The following is a 17,975-nucleotide window of genomic DNA, read 5'->3' as shown; positions in this document are numbered from 1 at the left end:
CCCGTCGATCGCCACCCTCTTGCAAGAGCCGATCATCGCCGATCCAAGCACGAGAAAATATTGATCGGCGGCTTTGCATTTCCGTTAGCAAAGTCAGTTAATATAAATCCCGAACTCCACCAGGGAACGTACTGGTGTCGGTCACGTGCGGCCCGGCTCTGATTGGAATTGCGCCAGTGTAGACGCTCGGATTCGTCTTCCGCAGGTAGTTTCTCGCGGTGCATCCACAGATGGGGGCTTTCACGTTCCTAGACCACCCGGCATAAACCACGCGCGGCAAAGGACTCTGTCCTCTGACCCAAATTGAGACGTGAGGTCTGCTCAGCGCGTATGCTGTTCGCGATAAAGAGACGGCACCGATTGATGAGATCCATCAATTTGCGGTCTGAACTGTCGGAGACATCGAGACAGCCGGTAAAACAATTGATGGCCTTGAGATGCGTTTGTGCAGCCGTATAGTCCTGAAGATACCAATTTGTCACACAGTGGAGCAGCATTTCCTGCAGAATTTGTCGGTCCGTCAACGTTCTCAGAGCTGGGTCGCCGAGCTGCTCCCGGAGTCTTTGGAGAGACGGTTGCATGTACTTGGTCGCCTTGATTTCGAATTCCTCGCGTCGAGTGGGTATATCTGCCCCCATCCTAGCAGCTGTACAAGCAAGCATGGCAAATCCGTGGATTCCACCGACTGTCCGTGTCGAGAAGCTCGAGAAATCTTCACAGGAGACAAGCTGATGGAAGAGATCTCGGCCTTGTGATTGGCCCAGTGAGCGTGGCTCGGGGTTAAGACATAGAGAGTTGAAATACTGTAACAGTTCTTCGACCTCGGGCGACTTCCCCGGAGAGTTGGCCGATGGAAATGGGCTCCCTGGCCCAACTGTAAACTCGGGCCCTACCGATGATACACGGGTCTTGGGTTTTGATGGTGTCTCACTTCGCAGAGGCGGTGTTGATCTCGGCGAACGATGTTTGTGGCTGATGGATTGCTTTCGAGGGGATGGAGGTCCTGAGGTGAGCTCCGTGGTGTCTTCGACTCTGAACATGTGCAACTGCTTGTTCTTCTGGTTGCGGCATGATTGTACATGGCTTAGGATAGCCGAGGCGTCTTTGCCATGGCATCTGGACAGAGACACAGAAGCTCTGTCCTTGTTAACGAACAGATAAACCGTCGGATGCCCATTCTTGGACATGTCGATTACCGGAGGACATACAAGTCTGGTCTTTGAAAAGGCTTTTGGTGGTGCACAGAGCAGGTACTCGTAGATTCGGATTCATCCTGAAGAAAGGAGGAAGTCGGGAAACTGTAGACTTATCATTATTTTCAATGGCGGTCGTCGAATTGTGCCAATTCTAGAATTTCAGCCTCTCTCTTGCACCCAGATCGATGTGAATCTGCTGCATCGGATTAGCGAAGCCATCTCGCACGCGGCAGGGTCGAATTGAGAAGTTGCGGCCCTCGAAATGATTGGACGAGAGAGCTTGGGATGTCCACCGAAACAGAGTTGAAGGGGACGATCGTTGATGGCGGATAAAAAATCCTCTGGCGAGGGGGGCATGCTTCGAGATCCGGGCAAATAAACAGGGTCAGGCAGAAAAGGACCATGGTAAATTGCGATTGCAGTGTGTTTCCTCGATCGACGTAGATAAAACAAGTAAGATTTGTACCATGGGCTCACCACGCCTGGGCAGTACGGGCTTTGTCAACTGCGCCGGCAAAAGCGCAGGCTGCAATCCGCGCAGTCCAAAGGCCACTCCGCAGTCCGCAGGCATGTTCCATCCTCGCCCCATTGGCCATGGAAGCGGGTGCTTCACCTGGCGTCTCGTCACTTTTACTCAGACGGGCTTCAATCCCCGTTTGATCCCCTTTCTTCAGCCACACCGCGTGTTGGTTTACTCGTGTCCTTGTGCCTACTCGCACCCGGTACTTCGTTAAGGTGGTCGATGACTACTGTTGACTAAGAGCCACTGGACGAGAAAGCCCATTGGGCTCGGGAGAGCCACCACGCGCATGAGATCGGTAGATCAGGAAAATCCCCAGCCAACACGCCAGATAGTTCGGCTCCGTACCTACATATGTGTACATGCAAAGAAAGCTTGCGGCGGCCGAGACCAAGAGCGGTGGTGGAGAGCTCTCAGCTCCATCAGAACCTTTTGAAGCGTAGGAGCATCGAACCGAGGACTGACTCGACGGGCAGTCTGTTCAGTTCATCGCAGTCATGTCCCTCCACCTCTCCTCCTCATCTTCTAGCATCAATCTCGCGCTTCAAGGACCTTGCTTTAGAGGCATGGTTCGACCCTGGGACGCGTCTGCAGGGGCAGGCCATGCGGAAGCTTACCAACGACACACTGTCATGCTGATCCCCGACACCTCTCCGTATTGCTTTGTTTTGTACGGGGCCAATCCGCAATCGGGATTTCTCTTCTCAAGCAGAACTACCACAGCACAGGATTGGTCATCGTGAATGTTACACTTTTGACTCCATCACACATGGAACGTCGGTCCCTTAAGCGAGAGCCCCGTCCATACCTTTAATACCCTCAGTCGCGGTGCATGTGTTATGACGCCTTCTTCCCGAGGGATTGCGCCGGGAAAACTATTCACAAAAACAAGTTGAGGATAAATTGCTTGAATGATGTTGGAGCTCACGAGACCAGGACTGAAGATTGTGTCCACTCACACAACTGCGGTTTGATATGAATCGAGTCGAGGAGCTGCTTGGTACTTGAAGTACTCCGTGTTGTCCTGGCAGCCCCAGTCGACCAATGTGATGACGTGGATGCTCGTCTTTGTCCACCCGAGTGGATAGCTGATTCTGGCCATAAAGTACATTGAAGTTTTTTCAATTCATGTCTCGACTGGGTAATAATCTCTCAGAACGAAAGCTGGAGTCTCCACTTGGCCGAACTCCAGACTGCTTGACTTCTCAGTCATGGATCGAGATCTCTTGCTGCTCTTGTGATATCGCATGCCGCCATCATGGGTGTATAGTGCGCTTTGCTTTGGGTGTGCCACCCCGGTGGGAGGAGGAAGTAAACATAGTACTTTTCTCAACAGTCTGAGAATATTAGCGTATGTGATCACCGTGGGTAATGAAAACCGGCCCCTGAGGGAAAGAAGCCCAGGCCTAGCCAGAGCGTTGGCGAACTGGGTGTCGGTCGACGAGAGCGGTCCGCTCCAGCAGTAGGCGAGATCTGGTTGATCAACCACCTGTCATGATCGGAGCAGGTTTCCGACCTGGTTCCAAGACAGGACTGGAACGCTGTGATCATTCCACTTTTGCCTTTAGAGAATCGGATCTCTTGGGACGCTGGTCTGACCATGAGATGGCAGCATACATTTCCGAGCAACCTCCGGCTATCGTTTACGCTTGCTAGTTGTGCTTCTTTCTCTGTGACTGTTTGGTCGTCTGCCACCGTGTTTGATTAACACTCGACCATTATGGAGTGACCAAGATGCTGGTTCAATAGCATTGTCCTCAAAAATGTGACGATGTTTGGCATGTCCTTGACAACTACTGGAACTCGCCCACTTTCATGGTCAAGGTCCATCAGTCAGGCGGATCAAGGGAGCGAAGGTGAAGTAGAGGAATGGAGCTCGAATGCAATAGAAGGCCACCGATGGTGCTGAAGCACCATGTTCGATGAAATCGATCTGGGAACACTGCAGAATTCGGGGCGAGCATTGGGAATCGCCTACTTCTGCAGTTACTCGTAAGTGTTATACAGGCGAACGCCTACGCACCATGCAAGAAGGTCACAGCCATCTGAAGGTGCACGAAGGCATGTAACTTTCCGCGCTGGTGACGCTACATGAGTAGCTGATGACATCGTGGAGGTGGCTACCGAGTACCTCGTAATAAATAGTTAACGGTTAATTCCAGCTGGGCGAGGCGAGCCTAGCGAACGAACGTCAGGGGTAAGTCCGAAAATCAGGCTGCTATTGACACCGTCAGTTTCCCTGGAACGAAGATCATCGCCTAAAAATGTCAGGCTCTTTCCTTTTATGCCTATCAGCCTTGCTGGGTAGGACAACCAAGGCAAGTTCCGTGCCTATCATTGCCCTCAGATGACCAGGTTCGACTGATGATCGTCCCTGGAAGCCTCTGCGAACGTCGAGATACGCCGTGGTGATTGGGCCCCCAATCGTGGCGCAGGCGCGGCAACCCGACAATTCCGAATCTTTAGGCGGGCGGTTAACAATGATAGGGCAAAGGAAAGGCAACAAGGCGAAATGGAGAAGAGCAATGAGACAAGCCAGACGAGCGACACAAGTACAGAAGGTTCAACAGCTTTTAATGCTCTCTTTCCAGGCAAACAGTCATGTGAGAATCGTTTCTGTCTTTCCCATAGTGAAGCCCCTCTAGAACGACAGCATTTTCTTGTTGATATGAAATTCAGGTAGAAGCCGCACCTTGAGCGTAGCGTGAGCACTCGCTGGCAGAATGTCTTTCTTCTTCAGTGACAGCCGCAAGCGCCGCAAATACGCACAACCTCCAGCTGCTACTGTTCCTGTCTTTCATCCGAACCATCCCACTTATGCTGTGAATACCTCTACCGTCATTTACGAGGAACCCCAACCTCAATGGACGCCGCACCCCGCAACATACACCGCTCCAGCCTTCCATCCATACATGACCTCGACTCTCTCCTTACCACCCGTGCAGAGTATACAGACCGAGTACCACACAATGCCTCTGCAATATCAACATACATGGTCACATCCATCCTCGAATCCTATGAATGTCAGTCCGCCGACAGTGCCCACGCGAATCGAGCTGCGAGAGCGAATTGACCACAAGTTGGGCGACGTTATATCCCTCATTGATGAAGATGCATTTTCGGGCGCGGAAAAAGAAATGATGATCACAGAGGGAGATTTTGGAGCGCGGGATTTCGAAGAGACCTATGCAATGGATCGGGATATGACGCGGGCGCTCGGAGCGGTTGAGAAAGTGCCGCCGAGACAGAAGAAACAAGGGCAACAGAAGCAGACCAACGTCTTCTCGAAGCTTGACCTGTACATGAATTCGCGATTGCCTGAGTCTCTACAACCATTTCGAGTATATATACCGACGTGGCCGCTTCTGTGTCTCGCGGCACAGTATTCGAACAGCGCATACGTCTCCCCTCAATCCTCGGCAGAGCGCAAGGATTTTGTCTCGGCAGACGGCCGTTTAGGCACAAAAGCAATGGTGATCAAGTCGATTCCATGCGACGACAAGAAAACCATCGTCTTCGCCATTCGAGGGACGAGTTTCTTTAGCGTGCGCGACTGGGGAGTCAATCTGGACACCGAACCCGTGTCACCAGTGGGATTCCTGGACGACCAGGGCAATCTCTGCCACTCGGGTTTTCTCCGAGTCGCCAGAGCGATGGTCAAGCCGATTGCTGCGAGACTTCGCTACTTGCTGGAAGAGAACCCATCTCGTTCCAGCTGCTCCCTCCTCATCACAGGTCATTCCGCAGGTGGTGCCGTCGCGAGTCTGTTGTATGCCCATATGCTGGCTGAGACCGTTCAGTCCGAACTCAACATCTTGACAGGCTGTTTTAAGAGAGTCCATTGTGTCACGTTCGGAGCTCCACCTGTTAGTCTCTTGCCGCTACAGAAGCCCGAGACTGCTGATGGACGACTTCGTAAGTGCCTGTTCCACTCATTTATGAACGAAGGCGACCCTGTGGTGAGGGCCGAAAGGGCATATGTGAAAAGTCTTGTTGACCTCTTGTCGCGACCAATCCCATCATTACCAGCCTTTGAGCCAAAGCAGTGCTCGGTGTCCCCACTGACCGCGCTGGGAGCGTCCATGTCGAGACTCGATCTCTCGCTGATTCCCGCCCCAAAGAAACAATCGAAACCCAAGCCCCCAAAATCAAAACCGCCGTCTCTTCCACTCAGGAAGCTCTGGTGGGACGCCCCTCCCGCAACGCTGTCGAATGCAGGTCGTCTTGTGGTACTCCGTATCCCGGACCGTCCTGGTGCAAATGAAGCGGACGTGACCGCATCTCTGGTCAAGGATGAGCAACTGCGACAAGTGATCTTTGGAGATCCTCTAGTGCACTCAATGAACCTGTATGCGAGAAGAATCGAGACTCTGGCTTTCCGCGCGGTGACGGGGCGCGGTGGAGCATGTTGACACGAGCCTCTCTCAAAGAGAAGGGAAGAGAAGAGAATCGGGAAGCCGTTTCATCATACTATGCAACGACCAAATGATTCATTATTCGGGATAACCTGCATTATCTATTTGGATGGGTGTATTAAGAACCTCAATAACCTAATGTCCTTATACATGTATCGTACGAGTCTATGTCTTGACGAAGCACGGCGCGGTTGGAATGGAGTGCCCAAGGAACTCAATGCAGCATATTTAATCAAGTATTCATCAATCCTATGAATCAACACTACAGACATGACAGATCCTTTCGTCTTGAAAAAAGAAACCCAGCCATATTCTGGGATCTTTCATTGGGACTTGTAGAGCCCCTTTGATTTCCCAGGTTAGCGAGAGTGCAGGTTTCGGGGCCTTTTGCACTACACTATAACACTGCACAGCTAGATACACAGCTAGATATATAGTCAAAGAGGTATCGCGCGCGTACGTTTTCTCACCCTGAGCTATACGCACCTAAATTCGTACATCTGTCCGTACCTTACTGAGGTACGGTGCATGCGTGTTGTTATACTGTGCCATGTTCTAGAGGTGTCCCAAGAGGTGCACCGTCTCTCCGCCCTGGGGCAAGGAAACGAGGCTGAGACTCCACGCCCTCGCCCGCGCCTCGCCATATACATGATGCGCACACACAGGTAGATAATGAGGCAATAGTGGCAATTAGGCAGCCAGGCGCGTCACATTGCCATGTATCTATGTATCAGATCAGGCTGTCCGTCCGTCCCGTCTCTCCGTATGTACGTACGTACCTACCTACCTACCCACCTACCAACCAAGGACCCAGAGAAAGGGGGTGACCGAATGACCGAGTTAACTGCGCGGCTGAACAGCTGCGCTCTCCAACAGGACAAGGCGTACTGCGGACACACAAATCTCAATCAATCAACAATACTCCGCAGACGGGACGGGATGGGACTCCCCCCACAAGGGCGACGGATGGAATGGACATGTTCTGTATGAAGGGAAATCTCAGTTTCCCATGCCCACAGAACATGCACATCCCTGACATCCTGACATCCCGACAAACGCGGTGACGGTATGTACGAGGGCAAAGGGGTACAAGGGTACATACATGTGTTTTACAAATCGCATCCAATCGACCCATCACGTCCCATCCTGTCCAGGGGGAGTCAGTGACTCCATATTTACCTAACTACCTGGTTCGCTAGGTAGTCCTGACCAGGGGTGACGATGGAGAACAAGGGCAAGGTAAGGTCGCCAAGTCCTTTTGTGTAACTCCCAGCTCCTTCTCCTTCGTTTTATCCATCCATCCATCCATCCCTGCCAACACGCAGGAAGCCTAGTCTTTTTATATTGTTACACAAAGAGGGGGGGAAATAAAAAAAAAATAGCGCTGCTAATGTACGAGGTAACATGCAATGCAATGCATGGATGTTTACAGATAACTTTCCACCACCCAAAAAAACTTGGACCCACTGAGATCCAACGACGCGGGACCCCCCCCCAAGCCCAAGGAGATGGAAAAAACGGGCAGAAAAAGAAAACCTGCTTTTTCTACCGAAAAGTGATCATCAAACAACGCCACACTTATTATTTCCATTATTTTCTGCCGGTTCCCCCTCTCCCCTTCTCCGTCTTCTCTCAATTCGACTCAAAACAGTGGGTATTGGTGTGGATTTGGAATGTGGAATGTGTACTCGGTACAAATGTAATGCTGGGCTCGTGTATCGACAGACTTTCAGTGGACCCTCCCTGCCCAAGTCTGAATTTCCCGCGTGGCTCGTGTGCCTGTTGAAATTGGTCAACCGAAAAGAAACGAGGTGACAGACAAGCGCTAGTCAACTTTTCCTTAGCCTCTCCGAAACACCGTTCGCCAGACAAAGTGCGTAAAGGGTGATGGTGGCTGTCGTGGTCTGGGCCTCTTGCTTGCTGTCCAGAGTGCTCGGATACAGACGATAACATACGGATAAACCAAAGCCAAAGGCATACATTTGAGACGGCCATGCATGTCGACGCTTTGAGCTGCCTGCACCCAACAAAACAAGGAAAGGCCGTAATTCACACCCCAACAAACTTGGACTTCCGGAAACCTGGCGGTCCCCAATTCGCACTTCTGGGATGTCGGTCTAATAGTTGAGTTCTGTATTGTTGTAGAGATGATGGCCTTGGCCTCGACAAAACTTGTGGCGCATGGAGCGATGATCGAGACAGTGAGCGGTTCCGAGACGTAGGGGTTTTCACATTAGGCATCTTCACCTGAATACTCTCGGCTCCATGAGATCGACTGCATGACTCAATCAATCCCGTGTCCACGCCGCCGACCCTTTTCGTTCGGACTTCTAGCGTGGCACCTAGGTGAACTCCCAGACTGGGATTCATGGCATTAGACTCGGCATTCACTTCTATTTCGGCTTGTCCTCGTGATGGTAGGTTTGGAGTGTCGGCACTCGAGGCTTGCGATAGGGAGTTCGACAGGTTCACCGCATGTTGATCCTCCTGTTCTGGATCCATTCGATGATTGATCTCAATGGAGGCGGAAATATCTTCCTCTCCCAGCGGCTTAGAAAGCTCCAACTGAGCGGCTGTGTCAATATTTTCAGGGTCCAAGGGTCGTGTTTCATCTTCGGCTGATTGAGTCGTGGCATCTGCCGGCATCAGGGCTTCATCACTCCTCGATGCATTGATAATCTCGATGGTCTCTTGAGATGTTCGGACGGGGCTCGAGTTGTCCGTAGTGGGCATTGGCGCCTGACCCGTGTCGCTCTCTGCACCACTTTGTTGAGGTATTCGACCTGATGCAGTGGGTTCTCCGGCTGTGTCTTGTTCTGGGTCTCGGTTCTGTGGCTTCGAGGTTGTTGTCATGTCCGACCCTGACATTGGCCGGTCATCGCCCTCGTCAACATTCCTTAGTGTTCTCCGTGTTTTGCGTTTCGTGCGCTGTAGCGAAGAATTCGGCACTCCCCAGACTTGTTGTGCAGCAACGGAGCTGCTGACCACTTCGGGCGCGGAATCATCCTCCGACTCCTCTTCACCGCCTTGATCAGCAGCACCTGAACGCTGCTCCTTGAGAATACTCGCCTCAGGCATCACTTCCTCCGGGCTTCCGCTAGAGAACCGCCGTCTTTTGGGGGTGGATGCCGATGTGGAGGATGGTGACACAGGGCGCTTCGAGCGGTCCGCAAGTGTAGTCTGTACATCTCGACCATCTTGGGGTATTTTTTCCGCAGCCTCCTTGACGTCGGCTTGCATAGTTTTGGCTGCATCATGGGACGAGGTACCCTCGAGCCCGTCTGATACAGAGGGAAGGCCGACATTCGCAGACTGGCTCTGCGAAATTATCTGTCCCATTTCGTTGCCTTGGTATTGTGGTCCCTCCTGGCGGAGAAGATTTGGCGTTATCTCTTGATTCGGTGCTATATTTATGACGACTTCAATCTTGTTCTTCTTCACTGGTGGGCCAAGACTGGTCTCGCGGGCAGGAATACTCGCAGAGGGTGTCTTGGGTTTCCTGGACGGCGTTATTCCAGCATCGGGTGACCACGCCGAGTCCGCTTCTGCTAGAGGAAAGGGCGAGGTGAAAGAAGCTTTCTTGCGTTCCTGAGACCTGGTAGTCACCATTTTTGTTGTACGTGGTGAGGAGTAGCAGGATTGATATCCCAACGAAAAAAAATGAACAGAAGCACAAATTTCAAGTTTGGAGATCTTGAAGCGACAATGCCATCTTATCTTATCTTACCCCCCCGCTTACAGCTGTACATAATGTTGGTGAAGTCGTGCTTCTCGCTCAACAAGCGACAACAGGCGTGTTGTTAGATGTTCCGCACGTGTGTGTAGTTGTGTTGAGATGATCTTGGCTAAGAACATCGGAAGGCCAGTCCGTTTGTCATTTCTTGGTCATTTGCCATCCACTGTTGGGTCATGTGACACGCTCCAACATTTCTTCCCATTTCTCAGACTTATGGACCCGTTCGTTGATAGGGCTTGCAATAGTATCCGTTGTGTATTCGCTGCTACTCAACACACAATAACCACTCAACCAGATACAGATACGTGTATCAGGCGAGCTTCGGCATGTTGTCCGCGGAAATGGATATGATCACCAAATCCCCATCGGCACGACGTCCGCGTCCTGCAAAGATGACATTGACCAACTGGAAATTGGAGAACAGATGAGCTGACAAAAGGCGGGGAGCACACGCAGAGAGCCAGCGACACCAGCTCAAACACCACTTCCCTCACTTCATGCATATGGAAGACATTCCCAGACCAGGCATTGAACTTGTCTCTTGAATAATACATTCTGCTGGCAACCTCACAGGACAGTATCTATCCTTTGTGAGATATCACGCTCTCAACTGTCCATCGTCATCTCTGACAGGGGTTAGGGAAGATCAAGCGCAACGTCATGACCTCAGTGTCCAGAGTCAAATCGCTCGATCACCTAGTCTTGACGGTCAGGGACATTAACGCCACCATTAAATTTTACCAGGATGTCTGCGGCATGGCGCACACCTCTTTCACTGCCCCAACGGACCCCAGCATCACTCGGCACGCCCTGAACTTTGGCATCCAGAAAATTAACCTACACGAAAGTGGAAAAGAGTTTGAGCCGAAAGCGGAGCATGTGCAGCCCGGGAGCGGCGACCTGTGCTTCCTGGTCGAGGACGATGTGGAAAGGGTGCTGGAAAGGCTCAAGGAGAGAGGGATAACTGTGCTGGAGGGTGCAAAGGTGGTTGAGAGGACTGGAGCGCAAGGGAAGCTGCGCAGTGTCTATCTTCGGGATCCTGATGGCAACTTGGTTGAGTAAGTTTCCACTCGCACAACACATATCTGCCTCCTTCGGCCTCTTGCAGCGAAGTTGAAATTTCCAGACCTCCTGGCTGACTATCATTCCCTCCCCTGGGGCGTTCCAGACTGTCGAACTTGGTATGAAAAATATCAAAGACCGCGTAAGCAACGTACAGGATTGGCCCTGGCAAGGGAATGCAGACCTGCCACCAGCAGGTCGAGCTGTTTGTCACCGGCTAGAATGAAACTATCGTCGATTTCATGGCCCAATTGTCCGGAGGTCGACTCCAGAACCCTCCACTTTGCGTTCAGCTGGACTTCATTGCCCATCCATCCAGCCTCTCCTGCCATGCGAAGCCACAATATGGACGCTAACGCACCTCTCCAGCTGCTGGTCTACCGAATAGGTCAAGATCGCGGCTTCTTTCTCCTGCCCGCATGGAAATGGTGTTGCGAACGTCGGTTAGCAAGGTCCTATGCCTTTGGACGGACGATGCCTGAGTAGGGGCGTTAGGATTGGAGTCTAATCAACTGCCGCAGAAGACCTGACATGGGTAACAATTCGGATCAGGCAAGGGGCCTTAAAATCGAGAGGACATTATCATTGGTCTTTGTCAAGACAAAAGGGTCTATGACAGTCGAGACCTGAGTTCTCGGGTCAGTTGATGCCTAAGCTATGTCGCGCAGTTGCGCACTCGTAGATGATCAGGTCAACCTTAGGGCTTAGATTGACTTCTTCTCGTTCGTGTGTGGGGTGTTGCTCTGAGCGATGCTCTTGTCGTCCGAACTTGTCATGTCACTCGCCACTCGGGTCTGCACAGTGGTACGTAATACTCCTGCAGGCCGGGGTCGTAATAGGATAAAGCCCTGCTGGAAATAATTCAAACAGGAGAGGACTCTGGCCGGTTCTGGGATGCATTTGATTTGTCGATGAGTCTGGTTGAGGTTTGATAACTTCGAGGACCCGTGAGACCTTCAGGTGGCGTCCAATTAGTGTTGATAGTGGTTGAAGCCCAAAGTGCTGATCTTTTGCCATATCAAGATGTGAAGCGGGAGCCAGGATATGTGGAGGCACCGAGTTGTTGAACAAGCACCCACAGTTTTTGCGTCTGGGGGGACACGGGCTTTGCCTGTTTGGAGAGAGTCTATTTGGGTCGTGGACTCGTGGGCCGGTCGCCGGCCAAGGATCTTGAGTCTCGAATCGATAACCGAGATCACAGCAGCGCACCATCTTATTTGTGTTCAGTTGGCGGTGGATAGTGGCAGAAGTACCGACGCTCGTGCCATCAATCCTTTCATCCTCAGGAGAGCTGGGAAGCTGCTACACCTTTGGAGGTTCTTGTTCCTTGGCGGTTATGGATCAACAGAGGTTACTGGACCCTGTCCTGCGCAACTACTCGTATAGAATGTGTATGCAGGCCTTAGGGCATCGGCATGTGGTCCTACTTAGCTTTGCATCCAGCGCTTAGAGTGCCCGGGTTGTTGGTCCGCGGTGTCTTCCCCGGAACCTCTTTTTTTCTTTTCCTTTCCTTTTGAGCGACTTCTTTCCAACCGGAGAATGTCAAGAGATCGGGCCAGGACGAATATGCTCCATGCTCCAGTAATCAAGAAGGTCCGCATGCTTGGAGTGGGTTCTAAGGCGGAAGCAGATGGGGCGCGGCTTGAACTTTGGTTCTGAACTCCGCCCAATGGTCGCAATGGCTGGGTTGTGACCTTGATCAATGTCCTTGGTTTGCACGTCTGCTCCATCGGCTGTGATTGGGATTTCAGCTATCTTGAGTCGTGCAGGGGTTCCTGCAGGTTGCAGAGACATCTCTTGACGCCGGTGATGAAGTTGACCAGAGTCAACCTGTGTCGAGGTCAGCTAATTACCACCATACTGCCCCATGCGGAGCCGAAACTTGCAATCCGCCTCTTCTGCAGCTGGAGACCGGAGCTGGAGAGGTCATCCCTACATTAGCGGTGCTCGCCAAACATGTCGCTGATTGCCACTCAGCCCTGAATCACTTCTGAATTGTCACCGTGGTAAAATACCCTGGCCGAGCTGGGAGGAAGATCCTTGTCGAGCGTGCTTGGGGAACAGATCTTCAACGCGTGGCGTCCGGCAGTTCACTTCTGGTGAGTCCGAGGGAGAAGGTAACAAGCGCTCGTTTGCTGGGACAAACTAAAATGTCGAGAGAGGAGGAGGAGGAGGAGGGGTGGATGTCGCGCCTGTCACTGCAGAGAACTCATGTGGTTTCATGCAGCTCGTTCAACGGTGACGGGTTTCGGTTTCGGGTTCGGGCACCGTCCTACACAATACCGCACTGACCAGGCAGCGTTAGTGTTTGTACATAGCTAATGAAACCAGAGCTAGAGGGGGAGTAAGGTACCTTCTTAGTTTGGCAGGCACAGGTGTTGGGAGAGGTGGACTTGGAACAAGTGTGAGTGATTAGGAGTGCAATTGGGTGGTTTGTCACTCTCACTCCAAGTTGGGGATTTGGATGAAAATGAAGACTCACGCGTCTACCAATCTCATTTATCCTATTTCTCACTTTGCTTGCCTTTTCCTATCCCGTCCTTCGACACTGACGAATTGATTCACCCTCCTCATCTTTTCGAGACAAGGGGGGCTGCCGACTATTGTTACTACCAAGGTAGACTCTGAAGTCATTGACCTTGGTGGTAGATGGCTCTCCTGGTCACCCTCCTCACCTCTCGTATCACGGTGCATGCCTCAACCCACCCTTGCCTTAGTTCGCAGGTCGGTTGGGGCTGGCGTGGTTTCTACTCCTTCTAGTGTCAACCTCCACCTTGCAACCTTGCTTGATCAACAAACCCTCCAGCAGCGCAGGCGTGCTCGCCTAAACTAACCCTTCCACGCATCCAACCCTATGCGCCATGCCGAAAGCTACAGCTTCATTCTTGGATTTCTTTGGTGTGGGCTCTTCTAAATCCAAGTTTCGGAACTGCGGGCGGCCCTTTCATTTTGGGACTTTGGTTTTTCGGTCCAGCAAGCGATCCACGCTCTGTCCCTCTGCCTCTCCAAGCGACTACCACCGCCGCTTCTACCATGGCCAAAAGAGAAGACGAGGGATACATCACGGCGCACCCATGAGGTGACCATCACAATGTGACGGCGTCTCAGCTGGCCCCTTTCACATGTTGATGCAGTTGAAATCCCTGGCCGGCATGATACAACATCCACATGACAAGGAGGGTCTCGTATTACCCTTGCAACCCCCAATAAATCTGCGACTGGCCACCATCTCTTTGTGCGCCCGCCCTGAGAGGCGGGGTTCACCTACCTGCGAAAAGTAAAAAGCCCTGGCACCACTACTACTGGCATCTGTCGCAAACGCTACTGCACAAACTGTCTAAACTTCTTTTTGCCTGCCGTCCTAGAACCCGCGCGAAGTCCGACCCTGTCGTGTCGTTCCATTTTTCCATCGCTGCCCGTCCTTTCCGAATCTCGGTGCACTGCTCGCTCGCTCTCCTAACCACCCCCTCCCTTTCCCCACGCCTATCTTGTCGAGTGCTCCTTTGGAGGCCCCATCCTCCTAGCGACATCACTTGCCAGGATCTAATGTCTGCGGCGCACGGTCCCCCGGTCTCGAATTACGCCAGCTGAGCCCTCGCTAAATGCCATCCGCGATGCCAAGGGCTGGTGCTCGACAAGATTTTCGGTTCAGAAGTCCATTGGGATTGACCGACTGCTTTTTGGTGCCCTCTGGTATTTAAGAGGCAACACGTCGACCGTCATCAACCGACACAGCTCACGCATATCGTCCTACTTCAGGTATCATGACTCCGACGGTACATGGTTCGTCGTCTTCGATCTGTGTGCTCAGTGGCTCACAGCGTTCGCCCTCGTTTTCATTGACCACGGATGCATTTGCATCAGAGGCTATGTACGCCTATCCAACTCAGATACCACCCCCGGGAGGTTTCGACGGTCCACATCGTCCTTCCTATTTCTCGGGGTCTGCTCCTCAATCTCAAAGTCCCAACCATTGGCCGCCTTCACCATTTCCTCCCCTGACCGTCGCACCTCATTCGCATTCTACGACAGGGCATGGTTCTGAAAACGATTCAGCTTTTTCACCTTCCTCGCAGCCCTCCAGATACAGCGCTCCTATCCACAGTCCAGGAACGAGCACCTTTAGTGACCGAAGGTAGTGGTGGCAGCTCCGTTGAAGCTCCTTTCACTGACGGTCATTCTAGATTGTCGTACGACCCTTCCCCATTTCAAGCCTCATACAGTGAACTTCACGAACCAATGCCTCAATCTGGGTTTAGGACCGCCAGTCCGATATCTGACCCTTTACAAGACACAGCCACTCCTTCAAGTGTTCCAGTGACGGAATCACCGGTTGTGACGAACGCAACTCCCAACGAGTCTAACTCTGTCCGGTCCTCGTCCAATAATGCCAGGCGATGTCATTTACACATCAGACAGCAACCCCGAGCCGCTCGCGCAGGACCAGACGGAAAGGACCGAAGGTAAATTCACAGATGTCTTGGGGCTTTGTCAGGGCTGATCAGTTCGTTTCAGAGCAATTGATCCACCGCCAATCGTGCAGCTGTTGATGGATGACTTTGACCCCGACAATGAGGACGACGTAGCCGAGCTCAAATGCCCTTTTTGGGTTGTGCACTGCCGGCTGGTGGGAGCAGTTGCCGTGAATTCGGACGTGAGCACGCAGTCTTACTACACGGAAGAAGGACAAAAAGAAGTTCAACGTCTCCTTTTGGGTACGACTGTGGCGAGTCCTACTCATACTTCTGATGATCCTGATCCCCCTACAATGCCGACTCATCCCGCCACGAAAGATGCAGCACCTGCACCCCCGAGTCCGACGTCGAGGTTCTTACCAAACACGACTCGCGGAAGATTACCAAGAGCACCACACAACATTCCTGGCTCTTTCTTCATCTTTGCCGACCTCTCGCTCCGCCGAGCTGGCGAATACCGGTTGCAATTTACACTGATGAAGATGGAGCCTCCATTACTGAGGGTGGGCGCGACGGTGCCCGCTCACCACGTAGTCACCAGTCAAGTCTTTCGAGCAGTTAATGCAAAGGATTTCGACCAAGTGCAGCCTAGCACCAATTTGGTGAAGGGACTCCTCGACCGAGGCGCAGGATACCCTCTCAAACTGAAGAAAGGAATCAGAGAGGGTCAAAGACGAAGGAGGCAACAGTGGGATGACTACTCCGACGACGAGGATTCAGGTGACTACGACAATGAATGATGGCGGATTAACATAGGCTGGAGGTGAAGGCCACCAGTCTGTCAAGTCCACATTGGGAGTGTGTGAGCGAGCTCTCTTGGAAGCTTGAGTAACGGTCAGTGATGATCGCTTGTGGTAACGATGACTGTTTGGTTTTTCTCTCTCCCTTTTGTTATGGCAATACATGACATGCCTTTGCATTTTGGGTTCCTCGGTAATGAGATACGGGTAACCAGAGACCTCAGAACGTAACAGACAGAAGCACAATGGAATTTATGAGGAAGTTCGGGATGTATCTGACTAGGGCACGGAACAAGGCAATGGAGACATGTGCGATATGGGCGGTCAGGCGAATTTGTCAAGCTTACAAGGAGTCTAGGGGAACAGGGCTTGCAGCTTTCGGGGGGCGACAAGGTTTTTCCCTTTTCTTGAGAGATATATTTCACACGACATGCGACGAGCGAGCCAGGAGCTAAGGGGCTAGGAATTGGGGGTTGGTGGGAACAGCGGTGATTCAACCTGTCTTGTCTACCCGAGTACAGCACAAAAGTATCTCAAGGAGAAAACCGGCGACTTCGCCAATCCACCATTAGAAAAGTCGGCAAAGAAGCAGCCACGCGAAAAGACGTCAGGGGGTTTCCAAGCTGTTGGGTTCTGTGTTCAAAAAACATTGGACGACTGGGTGCGTGTTGGTGCTACGGCTAAGGTAGCAGTGGGAGTCAAGCAGGCGGTCTGCACTGTCGAAGGTCTTGTTCAGCAGGATCGAGGGAGATATGGTTGGACAAGAACATCATCGTGCAGCGGTGGAGGCAAAGGAAACAAGTCCCGACGACGCAGCAATCATGGAGTTGATTCGTCTACTCGGGGCTCTTTTCGTTTGGCTGGGAAATTTGGGGTCCAGCAGATGGTGATGGAGTGGGTGATGGTCATGCCACTGGGTGTAACCATGGATGGGGACAAGGACTCGGGTACTGTTGCCTGAAGCAATTCGAGGTAACCTACCAAGACATGCCATGTACAAGTAAGTATATTATGATGATTATTTATCATTCTTTTTCATTCTTTTTGTTAGAGTTACCATACCGACAGGTCTGGAACCAAAGAAAAGCCTTTTGCTCGTCTCCTTTTAGGAGCAAGAATGCTTTGACACAAACTCAACCCGATCTTTCCTATCGTTCTCGGTTCTACATGCCTCATCTCTCTTTTCTCCCTATTCTCGGGTAGCCGGTTAAGGAGGGAGAGAGACTCACAACTACCAGCCAAGCATCTAACATATCTCTCACTTTACGCAGATACAAGTAAGTACGAGGTCAATAATTTTTGTTGTTTGTCAGCGGTATATTTTATTTTTACTTTTTTGGGAGGGCTTGGGTCATCGGCATTCCCTTGTTCCTTGGAAAGTGGTTTGACGGGATGGCGGACGGGTCGACGCGACGACGTAGGTACGTGGAGGCAGGCAAGGCAGGCAAAGCAGGACGGATGGAGAATAATAATGGAGAGTCTAGATCTTCGTTGGCAACAACCGAAAAAAGATATTTAACCGGCCAGCCAGCGGGCGCGAGCGAGTCGGCTTGTCAGGCGAAAAGTGGAGTTTCTTCGGTTGGGGGCGAGAGTCTAGATCTCGTCGGCCCTCTTTCTTGTGTGTTTGACATTCAATCTCAAATCTCAAATCTCAATCTCGTCTTCTGTTACTCTTTCTGTTTCGAGCTCGAGGTCGGGATCTCTTTTCTCTCGCTCTCTGTCTCTGTCTCTATCTCGATGATGGGAGTCACAGCTACAGCTACATCGGGACACGTACAGTCGTAGTCAGTCTAGTTAGTCAGTCATTCACTCCCTCTACCACTCTTCCAAG

At 51.9% G+C, this 17,975-nt stretch overlaps 5 protein-coding genes across 5 annotated transcripts; 3 read left to right on the top strand and 2 right to left on the bottom strand.

The window, feature by feature from the left end:
• Positions 1-248: 248 nt before the first annotated feature.
• Positions 249-1,187, bottom strand: AYO20_06092 (hypothetical protein; the record flags this gene model as incomplete). The annotated part of the gene is made up of 1 exon (XM_022644383.1): positions 249-1,187. One exon carries the CDS (start codon positions 1,185-1,187, stop codon positions 249-251), a length of 939 nt encoding a protein of 312 aa, XP_022499687.1.
• A 3,252-nt stretch (positions 1,188-4,439) lies between these two features.
• On the top strand, positions 4,440-6,128 carry AYO20_06091 (hypothetical protein; the record flags this gene model as incomplete). The annotated part of the gene is made up of 1 exon (XM_022644382.1): positions 4,440-6,128. One exon carries the CDS (start codon positions 4,440-4,442, stop codon positions 6,126-6,128), a length of 1,689 nt encoding a protein of 562 aa, XP_022499686.1.
• A 2,052-nt stretch (positions 6,129-8,180) lies between these two features.
• On the bottom strand, positions 8,181-9,740 carry AYO20_06090 (hypothetical protein; the record flags this gene model as incomplete). Its single annotated transcript, XM_022644381.1, has 1 exon — positions 8,181-9,740. The coding sequence occupies one exon, from the start codon at positions 9,738-9,740 to the stop codon at positions 8,181-8,183; it is 1,560 nt and encodes a 519-aa protein (XP_022499685.1).
• Positions 9,741-10,527: 787 nt separating this feature from the next.
• AYO20_06089 (hypothetical protein) lies at positions 10,528-10,929 on the top strand (the record flags this gene model as incomplete). Its single annotated transcript, XM_022644380.1, has 1 exon — positions 10,528-10,929. The coding sequence occupies one exon, from the start codon at positions 10,528-10,530 to the stop codon at positions 10,927-10,929; it is 402 nt and encodes a 133-aa protein (XP_022499684.1).
• Positions 10,930-15,316: 4,387 nt separating this feature from the next.
• AYO20_06088 (hypothetical protein) lies at positions 15,317-16,144 on the top strand (the record flags this gene model as incomplete). Its single annotated transcript, XM_022644379.1, has 2 exons — positions 15,317-15,392; positions 15,447-16,144. 2 exons carry the CDS (start codon positions 15,317-15,319, stop codon positions 16,142-16,144), a joined length of 774 nt encoding a protein of 257 aa, XP_022499683.1.
• Positions 16,145-17,975: the final 1,831 nt, after the last annotated feature.

Source organism: Fonsecaea nubica (genome assembly GCF_001646965.1).
Source record: "Fonsecaea nubica strain CBS 269.64 chromosome Unknown Scaff37, whole genome shotgun sequence".
In the NCBI taxonomy this organism is placed as follows: Eukaryota; Fungi; Ascomycota; class Eurotiomycetes; order Chaetothyriales; family Herpotrichiellaceae; genus Fonsecaea; species Fonsecaea nubica.
This window is presented reverse-complemented; position numbering and strand designations above follow the sequence as displayed.